The sequence below is a fragment of the Phascolarctos cinereus genome, unplaced genomic scaffold (genome assembly GCF_003287225.1).
Source record: "Phascolarctos cinereus isolate Bilbo 61053 unplaced genomic scaffold, phaCin_HiC Scaffold_1;HRSCAF=81, whole genome shotgun sequence".
NCBI lineage: Eukaryota > Metazoa > Chordata > Mammalia > Diprotodontia > Phascolarctidae > Phascolarctos > Phascolarctos cinereus.
The window spans coordinates 293091419-293109148 of record NW_027555514.1 but is presented as its reverse complement, the minus strand read 5'-3'; the positions used below and the strand labels follow the sequence as shown (position 1 = coordinate 293109148).

At 51.4% G+C, this 17730-nt stretch overlaps 1 protein-coding gene across 1 annotated transcript in view; it reads left to right on the top strand.

Annotated features, from left to right (window-relative positions):
• Positions 1–17730, top strand: part of TBC1D22A (TBC1 domain family member 22A) — a 246708-nt gene that overhangs the window by 195651 nt on the left and 33327 nt on the right. The window contains exon 11 of the mRNA XM_078150521.1: positions 3575–3650. Coding sequence (XP_078006647.1) covers positions 3575–3650 — 76 coding nt within the window. The remainder of the gene's footprint in view (positions 1–3574; positions 3651–17730) is intronic.

Sequence of the window (17730 nt, the reverse complement as noted above, 5' to 3'; positions counted from 1 at the left end):
TATTTCTATCATTGTTATCCCCCTCCCCCACAAACAAAACAAAACAAAAACAACACCTGAGGCAATTATCTCTTTTATCCCCTGTAGTTTCATTTAAGATTTCTTGAAATTGAGCTCTGGAAAACCAGGTTTTGATCAAAGCCCATTGAGATTCAAATGGAGCTGCTTGACTGTGCCTTTACATTTACATCTGTCTGGCTCTCACAGGCTGGCCATTAATAGGTCTCAGCCCAAGCTTCACTTGGTCATTGTTTGGACCCTGATGTCTCAGAGTGAGTGTAAATAGTTATTGTTGGTGTTCTGGTCAGAAGCCCTGAGGGTCTTCCTCTCCCAGATTGAGTTTTTTGAGCAGACAAATTAAGGCATCTTTTCCTCAGTTCTTACCTAACCTTAAATCACTGAATGGGTGTTGCCTCAGATAAACTGAGACCTTGGCTTAAAAAGGCCAAGGTCTCCCACTTCATCTAGAGTCATAACCAGTCCTGACCACTGGACCCAGCTGACTCTGGGGGAGAGAGTGAGGCTGGTGACTTTGCACAGCCCTGCCTCACTTGAATCCAGTTCACTTGCAAGTCAAGACCTGGCCCTCCTTATGTCATTGGTCCTCTTCTAGAATGAAGGACGAACAACAAAGAATAATTTCTCCATCAGATCCCCCCACTACCCCCCACCCAGGGACCGATGGGGTTTGTTTGTCATGATTCCCTAGTGCCTTGTATTTAGTAGGTGCTTAATAGCTGTCTGTTGAATTGACTGCTTTATTTGTTTTTATGAAGTGCTCAGCACAATGCCTGTTCCGTAGTAGATGTGAGACATACGTACATATATTAATTTCTCCCCATCCTTCTGCCCCCACCTACTTTAAAATCCTCTACTGTGGGTGGCTCCCAGCCCCTGGATTGGGAGCTTCCTGAGGGCAGGCACTGGGGTGTGCCGATTGTCCTACGGGTGTCCAGCACGGTATGGTTTTGAGAATAGGTACTTGAGAGGGTCTCAGGGGCTGAATAGATGAATGAATGAACCAGAAAAGAGCCCGCAGTGCAGTGGGCAGGTGATTCTCATGTACCCTGTCGTGGGGCCATAACAGAGGGGTGGCCACAGATGCTAGGGGATGTTCCTGCCTCTCTGCATTCCAGAATCGAGCTGCCAGAGGGATGACTGTGCCGCCGGTGACAAAGCATCTGGCTTTCTCTTCCATTGAGTGTGAAAATGTGATTTTGGTTTTGCGGTTTTTATTTTAAAAGGTTAATTTTTAAGGGGAGAGGGAAGCCTTGCTGTCATTTCTGCCCGCCTACAACCTACTTCCTTTAATGATCATCCTCTCTGCCGCATTTCCTGGAGTTTCTGCAGGTGTGCATTTTTCTCCTGTTTTAGCTACTTTTGCTGTAAGTGGAAATCGACTGGTTGTGGCTCCCTGGGGACCCCTGCTACCTGAGGGGTCATCAGTAATGTGTGATAGATGGCTCTTTGGTGGCGCTCACTGGAAAGTCAGCAGTGCAGATCAATACACGAGGCCCAGGGTCAGAAGGGAAAGTTTTTCTTTAAAGTACACTGTGATTTCAAAACAAAGGCTTAATTTTTACAAAAAGGCAGTGGGATTTTTTTCCTATTACTTTTCCGTACTCTGTCATTGTTAATGCATCTGGGTTGAATCTCTGGGCTTGGGTTTTTGTTGTTTTCAGTGGAGCGGATGAGATCATGAAATCAGAGCTGGGAGGATTTCAGGTCATTCAGTGCCTTTATCATAGATGGCTTCTAGGAGGTGCTGCCTGCCACCTCTGCTCTGAGTGGTGGTCTCTGGGATGCGGACCGTGCCTCCTTGGAGATCAGGGACGATGCAGGATTCTCTCTGGCCTTGGCCCCGGCAGTGATCCTCCAGAGGCAGAGCTTGATGATGATGGGAAGCCTTTCTTTGCAGACTCTTCGGGCTCATCATTGCCCCCCTGCCAGTGTTCGCATTCCACTAACGAAATCTACTCGCGGCTTGTCCACAGGCCATTAGTTCCTGAATTATGGCTTGCATATTTGCTTACTTCAACATCACTGTTGCTCAAAGATTCATTACTTAGCAAGGCAGCTTCTCTGAGGAGGAGGAAACTGTTGCTTGTCATCATTTGTTTTCTGCATTTCTTTTCCACTGGGAGACATTTTTCAGTTCCAAGAACTGGCTGGTGGTGTGGATGATGGGAACCTTGGGAAAAAAGGACTGTGTTGTCTTGGAACTTGTGATAGTAGAAGAAGGGAGCACAGACAGTACCGAGGCAGAGCAGAGAAGTAGAGGTGGACAGGGCCTCAGAGGCCCCGTAGTCCAGCCTGTCCGTACTGCAGCAGCTCCAGTGGTCAGCCCGATGGGGAGCCCCTTCCCAAGGCAGCCCTCTCCACTCTTGGGCGGTTCTGATTCCTGGGACGGCCATTTTCCTTACAGTGTTCCTGACAGAAGAAACAAATGTGCCTCTGTGCAGACTTGTTCCTAGTTTTGCCATCTTTAGCCAAGCAAAACATGCCTAATCTCTCACCATGGGGCTGCCTTTCAAATAACTGAAGACTTCTGCCCTCCTGAGTTTTCTCTTCTGCAGGCTGAACGTCTCCACTTGGATCAGACGAGTGATTCTTATAGGGTGTGGTCCCCAGTGCCCTTAACATTCTGTTTTCCCTCCTGGGTACAGTCACTCGGTTAAGAATCCTTCTAAAGTGTGGCACCTGGAGATGAACAAATACCATGCTGTTAAAAGTGCTGGTAAAAGGGTCCGAGAAGGAAGGCCCGTCCCCTCCCTCATTTGTGATGTCACATCTCCATTTCTGTGAGTATGGAGTTACCTGCTGGGCTCCCATGTCACCACTTTGGCTCACCAGCCCTCTTTGCATTGGCTGGATATGATGTGGGCTGCAGGGGGCCCTGGCTGATATGCAGAGACAGAGTGGACCCTGTCCCCACCCTCTGAAGAGCTGAGGAGAGGCTGTGGGCCAGAGGCTCCCAGGGAGGCTCTTCCCTTTCTGCTGGTGCTCTGCTGGCTCTTGGCTCCTAAGAGGGTCCTGCCCCAGGCTGGGCGCCCTCTGGCTCCCTCCTCTGTTGTCTTTCCCCTTTAGACTGTAAGCTCCTGGAGGGCTAGGACTGCCTTTCTTTTTCTTATTTGCATTTTCAGTGCTGAGCACAGTGCCTGATGCACAGTATTTGCTTCATAAGTGTTGACTATTGACTGTCATCTAATGGAAGGTGTTTTATTTCATCCTAATGTATGCTACTAAAGGTAAAACCCTGTACTGAGCCCTGAGAGGGGACTTAAAGACAAATGAGATGGGCCCTGCTGGTCTATACATGAGCACAAATGAGTGCAGAATAGATTTGGCTGGGAGGTTTGCTAAAGAAGAATGGGTTGTCCCCAGGAGGACGAGCTGATGGTGTGGAGGGAACAAGTCATACCAACCAGGGGTGTGAGATGCGAGTCAGAATCTTGGCTTCCTGATCAAGTCACTTAGGCCAGCCTCAGCTTGCGTATCTGCTGAACGGGGATGGAAGGCTGTGTGACCTTGGTGTGGTTACATCTTGATGATTTTTTCTGGGCTCTTATTTTAGGATAACTACACTTTTGCCCAGCCTGGCATCCAGATGAAAGTGCGTCTGTTGGAGGAGCTCGTCGGCCGGATCGATGGTAAGTACGTTCACCCGCTGTGCACTGCCTGCCCTTCTCCAGCCCTGTACCCCTCCCTGCGCCCGCGTCAGCTCTGTTAGCCCCAGTGACGGCATGACATGCGGCACCTCCTCCGGCATTGGGGTGGCATCGAGGGCAGAACTGCCCAAGCGTGGGCCGCCCTCGCTCCTTTGTGTTAAGCTCCATGATCAGAATTCGGGGTGTCTTAGGGCATGAGGGGGTGGGGCTCAGCCGGGTGAGAGTTGTCCTTCATGAGGCGCAGCGGGCATGCGGGCTGTCCTTTGGCCCTGTTGGGTGCCTTGCTGCGTCTTTTGCCATCAAGAATGTCAGAATAATTTCTCTGTGGAATCCAGTCAGTTACCAAGTCTGGAAATAACATCTTTAATATCGTAGATAAATTACAATGTGTGGCTGGGTGATTTCAGATGATACTTTGAAGGTTTAAGGAGGGTGCTTTGAAATGCTCTCCACCTTCATCCTTAAAATCACACCCCCATGAAGTGCTGACTGTTGTATTGCAAAAGCAGAGTTTCATTAAATGAAATGGGAGAGATAATGCTTGACCACTCTAAGTATCTTCTCTGGGTACTTTGTGGAATTAGTGAACAGAGCATTAGCAAAGTGCTTCAGAGCACAACTAAGCCCCTTTTGGGGACACCAGCCAGGCAGCAGTGAGATCTGGGGGGGAGAGGGCAGAAAAAATGCTGTTTCTTCCGTGCTTCCCGTGTTCATTCAAGGTGGATGATTTCATTGTCCAGACTGGGAGCTGTCCATTGAAACATGGAGATGTCTGTTGGACTCCACTCGTTGGAGAGGTACAGGCCCTAGCCTCTGGGGGGTAAGGAAAGGAAGGTTTCAGATACACACACACACATGCACTCATGCACATTTTGATGTAGGTAAACCTATGTATGCATACATACCTGTATGCCTTTGATAATGGGAGAAAACCATGGAATTATTCTTTGATGTTCGTAATCACAGCTGTCTTTCCTGAAGTGCTTTGATTTGGGTCTTCCAACACTTTTGTGATGGAGCTGACCAGGGCCTAGGTCCCTCATTTGACACATGGGGAAACTGGGGCCCCAGCTGGGTCAGGGACTTCCTGGGGGCCCCATGGGCAGGAAGCCTGTCAGTCGGTCAACAAGCATTGAACATGAGCTCACTGTGTGCCAGGCCCTGGGCTCAGTGAATGATGGTGTCAGAGTGAGGATTTGAATGCAGATTCTCTGACTCCAAGGCCAGCCTCCTTTGCCCTGCAGCCCCGCTGCCTTTGATGTGAAGCTGCCGGAGGACTTTCTGGCCAGGTGTCCCTCAAGGCCATGCCCAGGATCACCTCAGTTGGGGCTGGAGGAGCTGGTGACCTTCAGTACCGGGGCCTCCGAGCTCTCTCCAGGCTCCTCCTGCCGGGCTGGGTACGACTTCTTCCAGCTCATATCTAGGTTAGTGGGATTGTGAATGTGAGCGGCACAGCTGGTGAAAATTCTCTTTTCACACTTTTCACTCATTTCAAAGAGAGTTTTGCTTTTATGAATCCATACTTTACCCCCAACAACAGTTTCCGTAGAATTCTTGAGTTCTGTGAAGTTAATTGGGCATTGACTTTCTGAGCCTACGTACTTCATGTAGCACATTTTGTGGGTGTCAGAGGGAAGAACCTGGGCCCTGAGTGGCCAGCTCTAGTCTGTGGCCTGGGCTCGTCAGGGGAGTTCTGGGGCTCTGCCCCCAGCTCCACCACTGTCTACATATGTCCCTGCCAAGTGTCTTCTCCTTCCTCTGTCAAATAGGCCCCTTCTGGCCCTGATGTTGGAGGATTCTGGGCCCCTGGGCCCATTAGAAATGTGGGCGGCCAGAGAGATCTCCTTGGGTCCAGAGCTGGACGAGATTGGTGAGAATCTCAAGGGCCTCTGTCCTGCTTCCCCCATCTCACCCCCATGCTGATTTTGTATCTGCTTCTGGTGCTGTCTTTGAGAAAAGGCATTGGCGACAAATACTATGGAAGGTGATTAGGCTGGTAAGCATTGTGAAACCATGTCATGGAAATGTCTCGTCTTGATAAGCAAGGCTTGGACTGGAGTATCATTACCATCATCAAACTAGCTGAAAGGTTGCCATGGGGAAAAGAGGTTGGGCTTTTCTCTGGGTCAGCAGAAAGTCAGATTTGGCTCCCCATCAGGGCACTCTTTAACAAGGAAAGATTCTGGCAGATGGGTGGTTTCCCTCAGGGATAGTGAGCACCTTGTCCCTGATGGTTCTGGAGCAGAGGCTTGGTGATAACTCACTGGAGATTCTCAAAATGTCATTTATTTATTCGTTTTTAGTTTTCAACATTCACTTCTATAAGATTTTGAATTCTAAATTTTTTCCCCTCCCTCTGGTTCTCCCTCCCCAAGACAGCATATAATCTGATATAGGCTATACATGTATAATTATGTTAAACATATTTCCACATCAGCCATGTTGTAAAAGAAGAATCAGAACAAAAGGGAAGAACCATGAGGAAGAAGAAACAAAAAAAAAGAGGGAAAACAGTATGCTTCTATCTGCATTCAGACTCCATAGTTCTATCTCTGGATGTGGATAGCATTTTCCATCATGAGTCTTTTGGAGATGTCTTAGATCCTTGCATTGCTGAGAAGGGCTAAGTCTATTAACATTAGTCATCGTACAACGTGGCTGTTACTGTGTACAATGTTCTCCTGGTTCTGCTCATTTCACTCGGCATCAGTTCATGTAAGTCCAGGTTTTTCTGAAGTCAGCCTGTTCATCGTTTCTTATAGCACAATAGTATTCCATTACATTCATATACCACAACTTGTTCAACCATACCCCAGTGGATGGGCATCCCCTCAATTTCCAATTCTTGGCCACCACAAAAAGAGCTGCTATAAATATTTTTGTACATGTGGGTCCTTTTCCCATTTTTATGATGTCTTTGGGATACAGACCTGGCAGTGCTATTGCTGGATCAAAGGGCATGCAGTTTTATAGCCCTTTGTGCATAATTCCAAATTGCTCTCCAGAATGGTTGGATCGGTTCACAACTCCACCAGTAATGCATTAGTGTTCCAGTTTTCCCACATCTTCTCCAACATTTATAGTTTTCCTGTTTTGTCATGTCAGCCAATCTGATAGGTGTGATGTGGTACCTCAGAGTCAGTTTGATTTGCATTTCTCTAGTCAGTAGTGATTTAGAGAATTTTTTCATATGCCTATAGATAGCTTTAATTTCTTCCTCTGAAAACTGCCTGTTTGTATCCTTTGACCATATATCAATTAGGTAATGACTTGTATTCTTATAAATTTGACTCAGTTCTCTATATATTTTAGAAATGAGGCCTTTATCAGAGACGCTGGTTGTAAAAATTGTTTCCCAACTTTCTGCTTCCCTTCTAATCTTGGTTGCATTGGCTTTGTCTGTGCAAAATCTTTTTAATTTAATGTAATTAAAGTCATCCATTTTGCTTTCGTAGTGTTCTCTGTAGATCTGACAGGTGAATTGTTCCTTGCTCTCCCAGTTTGCTTCTGGAATCGCCCTTCAGATCTGAGTCATGGACTGTTCTGACCTTCTCAGCCTGCGGTGTGAGGCGGCGGCCTGTGCCCGGGCTCGGCCCACGGTGTAAGATGGCGGCCTGTGAGACAGCGGCCTGCAGTGTAAGACAGGGGCCTGCGCCTGGGCTCAGCCCGTGGCGTGAGGCGGCGGCCTGCGCCCGGGCTCGGCCTGTGGTGTAAGATGGCGGCCTGTGAGACAGCGGCCTGCGGTGTAAGACAGGGGCCTGCGCCTGGGTTCGGCCCACGGTGGCGGCGTGAGGCGGCGGTCTGCGCCCGGGCTTGGCTGTGGTGTTCCTCAGGGGAGATCTCTTAAAGGCGGTTGATGTGTCTGTTGTTCAGTTGTGCCCGACTCCCTGTGACCCCATCCAGCAAAGGCACGAGGACTTTGCCTTGTTCTGTGGCTCCTTTTGCAGATGAGGAAACTGAGGCAAACAGGGCTAAGTGACTTGCCCAGGGTCACACATCTAGGAGGTGTCTGAGGCTGGATTTGAACTCTGGAAGCTCTGCGCCACCCATCTGCCCCTAAAGGTCGTTCGTGCCTTCTGTCAAGCTTGGACAAAGCATTCCTTTCGGTTCTAAGGGTCTAGAGTCATTGGACTCTCCGAGACTGGGATGGAACAAGCAGCTCTGGATGTACAGGTGGAGAGGCCTGGGTTCCGATCCTGGCCTTAGGTAAGCTGCTGGCGCTGTTCAGACCTCCATCACCCCTTAGGGAAGGAGGAGGCTAGACTAAGGTGTCTGTGTGTCTCCTTCTCCACGAAGCATTGTCATCACCCACTCACCTATATCGTGTACGAGCCGGACGCCCAGGCCGGCAAGCAGGAAGAGGCTAGTCCCAGGCTCCCTGAATGGGGGAGGGCACAGACCCACAGGGAGGGCCTCCCCTTTGTGCTCACCTTTCTGCCTTGGGACATTGACCCTCCTGTACTCTATAGGCTGTAAGGATGTTGCTCTTGAGCGTCTTTAAAATGGGCCTAAAAGCCAGCAGCTGAACGTATCCCGTCTGTGCTTTGGGGGGGGGGTGTGTGGAAACGGGTGACCCAGCCCAGCCACTGTGCAGAGAGGCAGGGAGAGGAGAGGTCTCGGGGCCCACAGAGCCCCTCTCTGCATTAGAAGCGTGGGGTGGAAGCCCAGTCAGAGAGGGTGGGCTTTGGTCACCCACCGTGGGAGGTGAGAGTCTGCACATGTCCTCCAGAGTCCTTCAGAAATGAAGAAATTGTGTGTCCCCCAGAGGAAGGTGATCTGGTGTGGGGAGACGTAAGTAGAAGTGCGACACTTGGAGAAAAGGCTTTGAATGGGAGCATTCCGAGCTGAGAAACGGTCACAGACAGGCAGTTTTTGGAGGAAGAAATCCAGGCCTTATGACAAGATGCTCCAACTCTCATCCTGATAATTAGAGGCATGCAGAGTAAAGGCACCTTGAGTTTGCTTACACCCATTTGATGGGCCATGTCGGCTCAGAAGGCCCACGACAAAAGGTGCGGGGAGTTGGGGCTGTAGGAAAGCAGGCACGTTGAGAACTGGCTTGGCCCTTTGGGGAAGCATTTTGGAGCTATGTCCCCCAAAGCTGCTGAACCGTTAGACTCACCCTTTCGCCCAGCAATGCTGTCGCTAGCTGGGTCTGTATCCCAGAGATGTCAAAGAGGGAAAGCAACCATGTGGACAGACATCTGGATGGCAGTTCTTTCTGTGGGGGCAAAGAACTGGAACCTGAGGGGACGGAGATGGTTTCTGAGGAGCCTGGGAAGATGTATCTGAGCTGCGGTAGAGTCAGGAGAGCATCACACGCCGTGACAACAGCATTGTCAAAGCAGACACCTCTCGGAGTGGTAGGATCTCTGAGCTCTGCAATGACTGCATGCTGGTCTAGATGACCGCCTGCTTCTGGACTGAGCGGGGACGTACTCAGGGAGCAGACCGAGGGGCACATTTTTGGATAGGGCTCATGGAGAAATCTGGTTTTTTCTTTTTTCCCCCTCCAAACGTGGAGCAGTCTTCCCCATGCCTGGCACCAAGGCCTGTCTGAGGGGACAGCCTCCCATCCAGCTTAAAACAGAAGCTGCTCCTGGTGGGCAGGAGTATTTTTTGTGGATGTGAAATGCCGTAGGGAGCGGGCCACAGGCTTGCCTGGTTTGCTGGGCCCTCGGGGCCGAAAGAGGGGAGATGAGTTGGAATCACAACAGGCTTTGCTTTTGGCATCACAGATGGAAGCTTCCAAACACGTGGGGCTGCAGCGCGGCCTGGTGTCTTGAGGCCTGCCTTTCTTTCCCCTCTGTTAGAAGCTCCTAGACAACAAAGTAGGTGCTGTGTTCATCCTTGCATTTGTGGCCGGATTCGAATCTGGCATTCTGCCATGGGACATGTCCTCTTGAGGCCTTAGTTTCCTCATTCGGGTAATGGGAGGCAGTTGCCAGGGTTCCCCCTGCCATGAACCTTTGGTCAGATATTGTCCAGTGCAGCTTATCTGTCCACCGAGAACCGGGTAGCCTGGCTCCCCGAATCAGGAGGGCCTCTCCCTTTGTGTCCACTTAAGCGCATTCAGGTGTGGGCCTGATGACCGGAGCTGAGACATCGGCTCCCCTGGGAGATCTAAAGCCTAACGGCGGGCCCCTTCCCCCAGGCTGTCCCGTGGGCCTTTGCTAGGCCTGGTCAGTGGGGAGCCAGAGAGGGCCTTCTTGGGTTCCTGGTGCTTCTCCCCAGTGAGAACACTCCTCAGGGGTCTGCTTTGACACTTCCTGCATCCCACGTAGCACAATACCCAGAAGCCACTCTCTCTGGGGGATACATATCGGGAACATGCCCTATGGGTGTCCCATGGAGCAGACCAGAGCCAGCCCCGGGCACCTTGGCTGCCGTGCAGGCCTCCTTGTTTGCCCAGGGCTCAGGCTGGAAGGCTGCGGCACAGAGCCGGGCTCCCTCTCTAGGGCTCGGGCTGGAAGGCCACGATGGAGAGCCGGGCTCCCTCCGCAGAGTTCGAAGATGGGACTGCTCTGTGTTTTCTGCCCCTGCCCATTTGTCTGAGATCCACCAGGCTTCCCATGTCAAAGCCTCTGTGTGATGTTCCCATCTTGTGTGCGGCTGAATTCCCGTGCCGTGTTCTTGCCAGAGGACCTCCGCAGGGCTGGTTTTTGCCGTGTCTGCCTTCCGTGCTGGAATGGGCCCATTCTCCTCTTTCCGCTGGATTTATGACAAGTGGTGTGTCTCCCCCCACCCCTGCCACATCTGTGACCTCCGTGGCTGGGTCGTGAGCTTGGGGAAATTGTGATGCTGCCATGTGACCGAGCATCTCCTCATTGATCCAACAGTGCCATCCGTCCTCACCAGGCTTGCTTCTTAGCCTGCTCTCATGCTCCTTCCGTGTAGCCGTGATGATGCTGGCCTCAGGAAGACAGGAAGAGTTCCTGCCAACTCTTGGACTCCTTCTCCTGATGCCCTGTGCCCTGGCAGCCAGTGTGAGTGCATGTGTGGATGCTCTGGCACCAAGGTCAGGGCACCGAGGCCTCCTTCTGAGGGGTCGGGCTTCTTATGCACCTTCACATCATGAGATCTCCAGCACTGGACACCGGGCCTGCCACCTGGTTAGGAGAAAGCTGGGGAGGGGACCCCATGCTCTTTTGTCTAACGAAAAGCAGAACTTTAAAGTGAAAGATGAAAGGGAGAATTCCCCTTAGATGTAAAACAGTCACGGGCCCAACATCGGGCCACGCCTCCTCGGCCAGCCTGCTTCCGCTCCTGCCCGGCCAAGGTCGACCCCTCTCCTAAACGCTGGCCTTTGGCTGGCCCGTCCCCAGCCTCTTCCTCCCTTTCCAGTTTTCTCGTGCTTTCTCTTCCCTGCATTCAGGGCTGCACAGCCCCAGCTGGCTGGGACACCTTGAACAAGATGCCGCATCCCTGTCTGCGGCCCAGCCACAGGCCCGCCCCCACCTAGAATGCTCCCTCGATTTCCTGTGAGACTTGGGTGTCTCTGGCCTCACGCCTTTCCCTGGCGTCCCCTCTCGGGGTCCTTCCATCCAGGCTGGATTCCTTTGGACGTGCCTGGTTTCTTACATGTTGGCAGCGCCTTGAGGAGGAGGACTGGCTTTTGCCTTTCTTTGCATTCCAAGTGCTCAGCATGGCACCCTGCACACAGTAGATGCTTCACGAAGGCTTGTGGTTGACTTATTGACTCACTGCTGACTGAGTCATGTTTATCTCCCACAATCTGGAACCTGGTGCCTTTTCTGCCTCATCTCATGCTGCTTCCTTCACGTTCCGGCGGGAATGGATGATTTGCTGGCCTGTGCACGTGGCATGGGTGTTCATGCTGCTGGATCTTTGGCACAGTTCGTGAAGTGCCAGAGGGCCTGGTGTCCAGAAGACCTGAGTTCAAATCCAGCCTTCATCACTTAGCAGCTGTGTGACCTTGGGCAAGTCACCTAACCCGTGTCAGCTTCCATCTCCTCATCTGTAAAATGGGCATAATAATAGCAAGTGTCCCTGCAGCCCATCTTCCCCCCACCAGTCACTGTGCGGATAATGTTTGTACAGTGCTTTGCTAGCTCTTACCCTCTTCTTCCTCCTCTTGGCCCAGGACCTTCTGTCTGCCCTCTAACGCCAAGCCCTGATGCCACCTCCCCTCCCCAGGATTGCTGTCTCTCTAAGGCCTGCTGGTTTCCATCTCTGCCCCTCCCCCTCACCTCATTGGGGCCTCTCCTGGGCCTTACCCCCTCTAGACACTTCTTGTGTGTGTGTGTGTGTGTGTGTGTGTGTGTGTGTGTGTGTATGTGTGTGTCCCAGCCATGGCTCTGGTGGGGTATCCCCTCTTACCCACATGTGTCCCCCATCCTCCCTGAGTGCTCAGCAGATGCTGCACTGAACGAGGAGGCTCCAGGGGCCTCGGGAAAACATGGCAGCCATGTTGAACAAGTTTCATTTCCTCCAGGCGTCCCCATGGTTGTGAGGCTCTTGTTACTGCCAAACTGTTAGGAGTTTTCCTCCTAAAATAGGAGACAGCCTAAGCACATGCACTTAGTGCTGCCTGTTGGGGAGGGGCATTGGAAGGGAGGCACCCCCAGATGGGAAGTGCGATCCCCTGAGACAGAGCGCAGAGCGTTTCAGGGTACGTGCCAGCCCTCCTTCAGACTTCACAATTGCTGCCTCGAGATGTCCTGACTTCCTCTGTGTGTGTGGAATGATTCAACGGGATCTTCCCTTCCAACTCTGATGTTCTGCAGCTTCTGCTGCTCTAGCATCCCATATTTATGTAACCCAGGACCCAGGACCCCCCAGCATTGGGCTCACACAGACTGGGTATGGTCCTGACCCCAGGGACCATTATATCTGACTCATTGCCCCTCCCTCTCCTGATGTGAGTGGGATTCCTTGGAAGTGGATAACAGCCCCACTCCTGTATGAGCAGTGAAGGTAGCAAATATATATGTCAGGGACAGGAAAGCCTTTGTTTCAGCCCACAGGAAATGCAGGAGACGCAAGGATTCAGAAGTTGTAACTCAATGCAGAAGGCACCGAGAGGCAAACCGTTGACTCACTCAGGAGCCCCTCTTTCCTTGCACAGTTGCTCCAAGATTCGTTTTACCACAGTGCTACCCTCGACTTCGATGGGGGCAGACTTAACCTTGGAGCTGCGGCACCATCAGGCAGTCTTCTTCCCACCGGGCCTGGGCTGTCCGGGGAGCTCACGGTGGCACCATCAGGCAGTCCCCTTCGCACTGGGCCTGGACTGTCTGGGGAGCTCATGGCTTTGCCCCCCACGTCAGATGTTGTGCAGGGAGTCTGCTGGCCAGCCTGGTTCTCATAGGAGTATGCTGCATCTGAGCTTGGCCTTCCCCCTGAATAAGGGCTAATCCTGAGCTGTTTTCCCAAAAAGTCATTTAGTTATTTAGTTATTTTTAGCATTCATATTTTTAAATTTGAATTTTAAATTCACCGTCTCTCTCTTAAGCCTCTGCCCCACCTGACTTCAGAACATATTCCAAGACTAGCCATGTTGTCCCCCCCCCCCCCCCCAAAAAAAGCAAGAAAAACAAAGAAAGTGATCAGAGCCTGCTTCGGTCTGCACTCAGTTCGCCACTTCTCTCTGAAGGTGGAGAGTGTTTTCACCCTAAGACTTTGGGGGTTGTCACGTGATCCCTGAACTTGTGAGCTTGCGGGTCCCAGACTTTGGGGAATCCATGAAGCCAGGCCCCAGCCCCTGGCCTTGCCGAGAGCCTCCCTCTTCTGTGCCTAGGTGGCGGCCTCTGGACCCTCTGCCAAGGGTGTGGAGGAGCCCCTGCTTCTTCCACATGGGAGTTTGGGGTTTGGGAGCATCGTTGACACCCACGGACTGTCCTCTGGAACCTGGGACAGCAGGGGGCGGGTTTGAATTTCCTCTTAAGGATGTTTGGTCCTGTTTCTTGAGGCAGGATTTGCCAAGGCTAGTTTCGCTTTCCGTATTTTCACATTTTTTGGTGTTTAGGAGCGATTAGAAATCAGTGTCACTGACTGGCCTTTTCAGCACTTTGAAATCATGTGTGTAAGGGGAGAGGGAGTCCCTCTGGTGCTTTAATGTGCAATCCCAGGCCATCCCGTCTCTGCCAACAGATCGTCCTCTCTGTCATCCCGACCCCATCAGTTATTCTTCATCTTTCCCTGTCGCTTCTCCTTCCCTACAGCTTGCCCACCTGCCCGGTCTCCCCCGTCCTGAAGCAACTCTCACTTGGTTCTTCCATGCCATCTGAAGATCATCCTCTGGGTTTTCTGCCCTCTGTAGATAAACTACAGTAATCGGCACCTCCACTTTCTCTCCTCTCCATCTGTCCTTAACTATGTGGCTTTACACCTGATTATTCCACCCCAACAGCTCTCTCCAGAGGTGTCAGGCTCTCTTCTCAATCCTCATTCTCCTGTAACCTTAACTCCAACTCTCTTCTCTCCAGGTTTTCAGGGCATCTACCCCCTCCCCCGCTCCCATCTCTCTGTCTCTCTCCCCCTTCTTCTCCCTTTCTTCTCTCCCTGTCTCTCTCTGTCTCTCTCTCTCCCCCTTCTTCTCTCCCTGTCTCTGTCTCTCTCCCCCCCTTGTCTCTCTACCTCTTCCCCCCCTCCCCCTTCCTCTCTCTCCCTCTCTCTCTCCCCCCTCTACCCTCTTCTTCCCTCCCTGTCTCTGTCTCTCTCTCTCCCCTCCCCTCTTCCTCTCTCTCCCTCTCTGTCTCTCCCCCCTCTCCCCCTTCTCTCCCTGTCTCTGTTTCTGTCTCTCTGTCTCTCCCCCCTCCCCCCTTCCTCTCTCTCTCTCTCTCTCTCTCTCTCTCTCTCTCTCTCTCTCTCTCTCTCTGTCCCCCCCTACCCCCTTCTTCTCTCCCTGTCTCTGTCTCTGTCTCTCTCTCCCCCTCCCCCTTCCTCTCTCTCTCTCTCTTTCTCTCTCTCTCTCTGTCCCCCCTACCCCCTTCTTCTCTCCCTGTCTCTGTCTCTGTCTCTCTCTCCTCCCCCCCCCCTTCCTCTCTCTCTCTCTCTCTCTCTCTCTCTCTCTCTCTCTCTCCCTCTCTCCACACACACACACACACACACACACACACACACACACACACACACACACACTCCCTCTTTCCCTCCCTCTCTCCTTCTCCTTCCCCATTTCTTTTGCTGGCTCCTCGTCCCAATCATGCCCTCTAACCATGGGTGTCCCTCAAGGTCTGTCCTGGGTGCTCTTCTCTTCTCTCTCTAGACTATTTCACTTGCTGATCTTAGCAGCTCCCATGGATTTAACTACTTTCTCAATGCTGATGATTCTAAAATCTTTCGCCCAGTCTTTCTGTTGACCTCTCATTTTGCATCGCCAGATGTTTTTTAGACATCTCAAGCTGGGTGTCCGGTAGAGATTCTAAACTCTGTGCGTCCAAAACAGGACTCGTTATCTTTCCCCCCAAGCTCTCCTTGCCCTGTGATTAGAGAGGGCACAGCTGTCCTCCCAGTCCAGCCGGTTCCCACCCTGGGCATCGTCCTGGACTCCTCAGTCTCTTGCACCCTCCTGTTCTCCAACCTGTAATCAAGGCCTGTCAGTTTTGCCTTTGCACTGCCTCTCCTCTGACACGGCCTCATCACTGCTCTTCGTGCCCTGGACTATGGCAGTAGCCACTGGGAGGTCTGCCTGCCTCAGGTCTCTCCTCACTCCAGTCCATCCTCCCTTCAGCCACTAAAATGCAGGTCTGACTATGTCCATGCCCCCCCCCCCATAGACTCCAGGGGCTCCCCCTCACCCCCAGGATCCTCTGTTTAGCATTCAAAGCCCTTCATAACTTAGCCCCCTTCCACCTCTCTGGTCTACTTACACTTACGTATTCTTTGATCCTGTGACCCCAGCCTCCTGGCTGTTCCATGAACAAGACCCTCAGTGTCTCCTCTCTGGGCTTTCTCTCTGGTAGTGCCCCATGCCTGGAATGCTCTGCCTCCTGTGCTCTGACTGCTGACCACCTTGGCTTCCTTCAAGTCTCAACTAAAATCTCATCTTCTGTGGGAAGTCTTCCCCAACCCTTCCCTTCCCCAGCTCCTCTTAAGGCCTGTGCCTTCCCTCTGTCAATTTTTTTTCCCTAGCTGTCCTATATGTAGCTTGCTTTGCGTGTCTGCCCCGTTAGATTGTAAGCTCCTTGAGGGCAGGGACTGTCTTTTGCCTCTTTTTTTATACCTGTGCCTGACACATAGTAGACCCTTAATAAATGTTTATTGATTGATGATTGATTAATCACTGTTTTGCGGACTCATTCATTTGCATTGTGAATTGAGCCCCTGATGAGCATTTGCCTTTCCCCGGAGGCCCATTCTATAGAAGACTTGACTTTGCTTTGTCCAGAATGACTCTTTCTGGTCATAAAATTGTGTCTGTAAGAACCAGCTTGAAGTTGAGTCAGAGCACTAAGAACCAAGACTGTGGAGCCGCAGAAGAGTTGCATGTGCCTGAGGTATTCCTTGGGGATTCCTTAAGTCCTGGTGTCAGTCCTCAGTGGATCCCCTTTTCCCTTCTCTTGGTCTCTGTTTTCCCGTCTGTTAAATGAGACAGAGGGACACATTGTCTTTCAGGACCCTTGTAGTTCAGAATCCGCCAATTCTGGCCAAATACTGGTTCATGTCATGTGGGAGTGTTAGGAAAAATCACAGAGCACAGTACCTCAGCTGAGAATCTTTGGAGCTTGTGAATAGGGGAATGGTAGTGGTGGTGGTGATGATGAAGGTGAAGATGATGATAAAGATGATGATGGTGATGATGAAGATGATGGGGATGATGAAGATGATGATGATGGTGATGAAGATGATGGGGATGATGAAGATGATGATGGGGATGATGACGATGATGGGGAAGATGATGATGGTGATGAAGATGATGGTGATGATGAAGATGATGATGATGGGGATGATGAAGATGATGGGGAAGATGATGATGGTGATGAAGATGATGGTGATGATGATGATGGTAATGATGAAGATGGTGGTGATGATGAAGATGATGGGGATGATGATGATGGTGATGAAGATGAAGGTGATGATGAAGATGATGGGGATGATGAAGATGATGGGGATGATGAAGATGATGATGGTGATGAAGATGATGGTGATGATGAAGGTGATGGGGATGATGAAGATGATGATGATGGGGATGATGAAGATGATGGGGATGATGAAGATGATGGGGACGATGATGATGGTGATGAAGATGATGGTGATGATGATGATGGTAATGATGAAGATGGTGGTGATGATGAAGATGATGGGGATGATGATGATGATGGTGATGAAGATGAAGGTGATGATGAAGAAGAAGATGATGATGATGAAGAAGAAGAAAAAGAGCAATGCCCAATACGGTTGTGTTGGATTTGCCTTCACTTCTCTTTGGGGACCCAGGCTCTCTCCTGGCTGCTCCTAAATGCCTAAACTCCTTGGGTGATATCATCAGCTTCCTTGAATTCAAGAATCATTTCCCAGGCCTCTGTTCTGCCTCTTCATCTGCCTGCTGGACAGCTCCCCCAGGATGCCCTTTATCTTTCCCCCAACCTTCCCTTTTGTGTGCCGTGGCACCAGCAGTGGCCACCCTCTGCTCCCTCGCAGTTCTCTTCCCGTCTCTCTCACCCTCCATTCATCTCCTTTCTGTACCTCGCCCCCTCCCTCCAAGGCTCAGGCCTCTTCTTTTCTTTCTAGGCTGTCTTTGGTTATCTCCTCAGCTTCAAGAGGTATAATTACCTCCCTCTGCTCCCTAGAGCCCCAGCTCCTTAGAGCCAGTCCTGGTCTCATTCCGGAACTCTAGTGATGTATCTTAAACTGCCCATTGGCCATTTCAGACTGGATGTCCTATCTCGAAGGTAACCTGTCTGAGACCCAGCTTGGCATCTTCCCTGAACCACCCCCTTGTAGACTCCGCTGGTCTCTGAGGTTCCCTTAATGGGCGTTGCCCTCCGCTCCTCAGTCTCCCCTGCCCTCTGGATCCAGTGCCTGGACAAGTCTTCCTGTCTCTGCCTCCGAGCATCTCATTTTTTGAGCCCCTTGTCTCTGCCCATGCAGTCGCACT